The sequence below is a fragment of the Cebus imitator genome, unplaced genomic scaffold (genome assembly GCF_001604975.1).
Source record: "Cebus imitator isolate Cc_AM_T3 unplaced genomic scaffold, Cebus_imitator-1.0 Scaffold641, whole genome shotgun sequence".
Lineage (NCBI taxonomy): Eukaryota > Metazoa > Chordata > Mammalia > Primates > Cebidae > Cebus > Cebus imitator.
The window spans coordinates 812,209-815,617 of record NW_016107956.1 but is presented as its reverse complement, the minus strand read 5'-3'; the positions used below and the strand labels follow the sequence as shown (position 1 = coordinate 815,617).

General features: G+C 41.4%; 1 protein-coding gene across 3 annotated transcripts in view; it reads right to left on the bottom strand.

Annotated features, from left to right (window-relative positions):
• SDHD (succinate dehydrogenase complex subunit D) overlaps nucleotides 1-3,409 on the bottom strand; it is a 9,470-nt gene that overhangs the window by 2,665 nt on the left and 3,396 nt on the right. Inside the window, exons 4-5 of one of the 3 annotated variants that reach the window (XM_037734616.1) lie at nucleotides 2,767-2,822; nucleotides 2,141-2,214 (exon numbers count right to left, since the gene is read on the bottom strand). The exons of the other annotated variants lie outside the window; for them this stretch is intronic. Of the exons in view, the coding sequence (XP_037590544.1) occupies nucleotides 2,141-2,214; nucleotides 2,767-2,822 (130 nt within the window). Of the gene's footprint in view, nucleotides 1-2,140; nucleotides 2,215-2,766; nucleotides 2,823-3,409 lie in introns of those variants that run through there. 3 annotated transcript variants of the gene reach the window in all.

Sequence of the window (3,409 nt, the reverse complement as noted above, 5' to 3'; positions counted from 1 at the left end):
TGAAACTCCATCTCAAAAAAAAAAAAAAAAAAGCTATGATCATTCCTGTACAAGTTTTTTGTGTGGACACATTTTCAATTCTCTTAGGTATACACCTAAAAGCAGATCACCAAATGGCATGGTAACTCTAAGGTTCACTTTTTGTTGTAACTGCCAGAATGTTTTCCAAAGTGATGAAACATTTTACATTCCCAACAGAACCACAAGGGTTCCAATTTCCCCAAGTTCTCAGCAACACTTCTAACCGTCTATCTTTCATTACAGCCATCCTAATGGGGTATGAGGTGGTATCTCACTGTGGTTTTGATTTGCATTCCTCTAATGACAAATGAGGCTGAGCAATATTTCATGTGCTTATTGGCTATTTGTATATCTACTTTGGAGAAATATAATTTTATATTTTAAAAAGGTCACTATGGCTGTAGTGTGGTGAATGAACAGTATGGGGTGGGTAGGGACCAGAGCAACAATTGAAACAGGAAACTAGTTAGAAGGCAACTGAAGTAGCCTAGGTGAGACTGATGGCTTAACCTAGGCTGGTGACAGGGTGTAAAGTGACAATTCATACCATTTTTTTTTTTCAAATAATGTCTATTTTTTTTCTTTTACTTTAACTTCTGGGATACATGTGCTGAACGTGCAGGTTTGTTACAAAGGTATACAAGTGCCATTGTGGTTTGCTGCATCTATCAATCTGTCATCTAGGTTTTAAGCTCTACATGCATTAGGTATTTGTCCTAATATTCTCCTTTCTCTTCCCCCACCCCACCCCCAATTCAGATTTTTTCTTTCTTTCTTTGTGAAACAGAGTCTTCCTCTGTCACCCAGGCTGGAGTGCAATAGCATGATCTTGGCTCACTGCAACCTCCACCTCCCGGATTCAAGCGATTCTCCTCCCTCAGTCTCCCGAGTAGCTGAGACTACAGGCACGTGCCACCATACCTGGCTAATTTTTGTATTATTAGTAGAGACGAAGTCTCACCATATTGGCCAGGCTGGTCTTGAACTCCTGACCTTGTGATCTACCCACACTGGCCTCCCAAAGTGCTGGGATTACAGGTGTGAGCCACTGCTCCCAGCCGATTCAGATTATTTTTTAAAGAAAGAACTAACAGAGCTGATGGAATAGATGTGGAGTAGGAACAAAAAGAAATATCTAGAATGACTCCCAAGAATTTTAGCTTGAGCCCAGCTTTAACTGAGAAGGGGGTTTTAAAGGAGAAATCAAGGGTGAATTGGGGGAAAAAAAGAGTGATTTGGCCAATGTTAGATCTGGGACAACTATCAGACATCCAAGTGGATGTCACTTAGACAATTAGATAAACAAGTCTGCAACTCAGAAAAACAGGTCAAATCTGAGCTCACCTAGAAAAAGGGTATAAGATGGAGAAATTAAGAAGGCCATGACTCAGCCCTGGAGATTCTGTCATCCCAAGGTCAGACAAGAGGAGAAGGATCTGGCAGAGGAGACTTCTATGCATCTGGAAAGCCAAAGAAAAATGACTTAGGGGGAGAACTGTTAATTGAGTTGAAGGCTGCTGAGACTTCAAGCAAATGAAGGACAGAGAATAGACAACCAGATTTGGAAAGATGAACATCTTTGGTGCCCTTTGTAAGAATGACCTAAGTTATATAGTTGGGATAGGACCCCAGTTAACACTGAATGTTGAGGAAGTGGAGCACAATTACAGGCAGCTCCTTCAAGATGGATCACATGTTAGAGAAATATTACTTACTGTACTTGTGATCTAATATTTCATATGCAACTACAGTCTTTTATTTGGAAAGGTCTATGTGGTTACAAAAGAAAAAAAAAAAAAAACTCCACACTGCCATGTGTGTACCTATGCAACAATCTTGCATGTTCTTCACATGTACCCCAAAACCTAAAATGCAATTAAAAAAAAAAAAAAAACTAATGTTCCTAACCAGTCCTACAGAACTAGGTAATTAAAACCCCTTTAGGCTGGGTGCAGTAGCTCACGCCTGTAATCTGTAATCCCAGCACTTTGGGAGGCCAAGGTGGGTGGATCACTCGAGGTCACAAGTCCAAAACCAGCCTGGCCAACATGGTGAAACCCCACCTCTACTAAAAATACAAAAATTAGCCAGGTGTGCTGGCTCGTGCCTGTAAGCCCAGCTACTCAGGAAGCTGAGGCATGAGAACTGCTTGAACCCAGGAGGCGGAGGTGGCAGTAAGCCAAGATGACGCCACTACACTCCAGCCTGGGCGAGAGTGAGACTCCATCTCAAACAAAACAAAACAAAACAAAACAAAACAAAACATTTAACACTAGCTAGAAAATGATTCTGACAAGTCACTTAACCTCCCTGGGTTGTAGTTTCCACATTTGTAAAATAAAAGAGTTGGTTAAGATGTTATCCAAAGTACTTCCAGTTTCAACAATCTGAAAGCGCTTCCCTACTCCCCCCAATGACAACACACTGTCCCTGCAAAACTTAAAAGCCATAACTCAAGGAACGCAGCTGGTCATTTACCCTCCTTTTAGAAGGTTCATTAATGTAGAAAGTGATATAAACTATATCAGATAAAATAAACAAAAGCTGGGCCAGACGTGGTGGCTCAGGCTGTAATCCCAGCACTTTAGGAGGTTGAAGTGGGTGGATTACTTGAGGTCAGGAATTTGAGACCAGCCTGGACAACATGGTGAAGCCCTGTCTCTACTAAAAATACAAAAATTAGCTGGGCATGGTGGCACATGCCTGTAATCCCAGCTATTCAGAAGGCTGAGGCAGGAGAATCACTTGAACCTGGGAAGTAGAGGTTCCAGTGAGCCAAGATCATGCCACTGCACTGCAGCCTGGGCAACAAAGCAGACCATGTCTCAATAAATAAATAAATAAACAGATGCTAGATACTCATTCATTCAACAAGTATTTACTGAGTGCTATGTGTCAGGTACTAGAGACTAGTTCTAGGCCTTAGAGGCACAATAGCAAACAAACACAGTAAAAATAACAAAATATCCCTCCCATATATATATATCTCTTTAAGAGGCAAGGCTATACTATTTAGCGATATACATTTGGGTGATAAAACAAAATGCAAGGAAGTGATTACTATACAAAATAATCAACAGATGATGTCAACAGATGATGTAGTATAAATTAGAAGGAATGGCAGGACGGAAATTGCAATTTTGAATAAGTGGTTAGGGAAGGCAATTTTGAGTAAGTGGTTAGGAAAGGTTTTTTTGAGAGAATGACATTCAAGACCTGAAGGAGATGAAGGAACAAGCCAAGTGTATAGCTAGAAAAAGAGTTTCAGGGCCGGGCGCGGTGGCTCAAGCCTGTAATCCCAGCACTTTGGGAGGCCGAGGCGGGTGGATCACAAGGTCAAGAGATCGAGACCATCCTGGTCAACATGGTGAAACCCCGTCTCTACTAA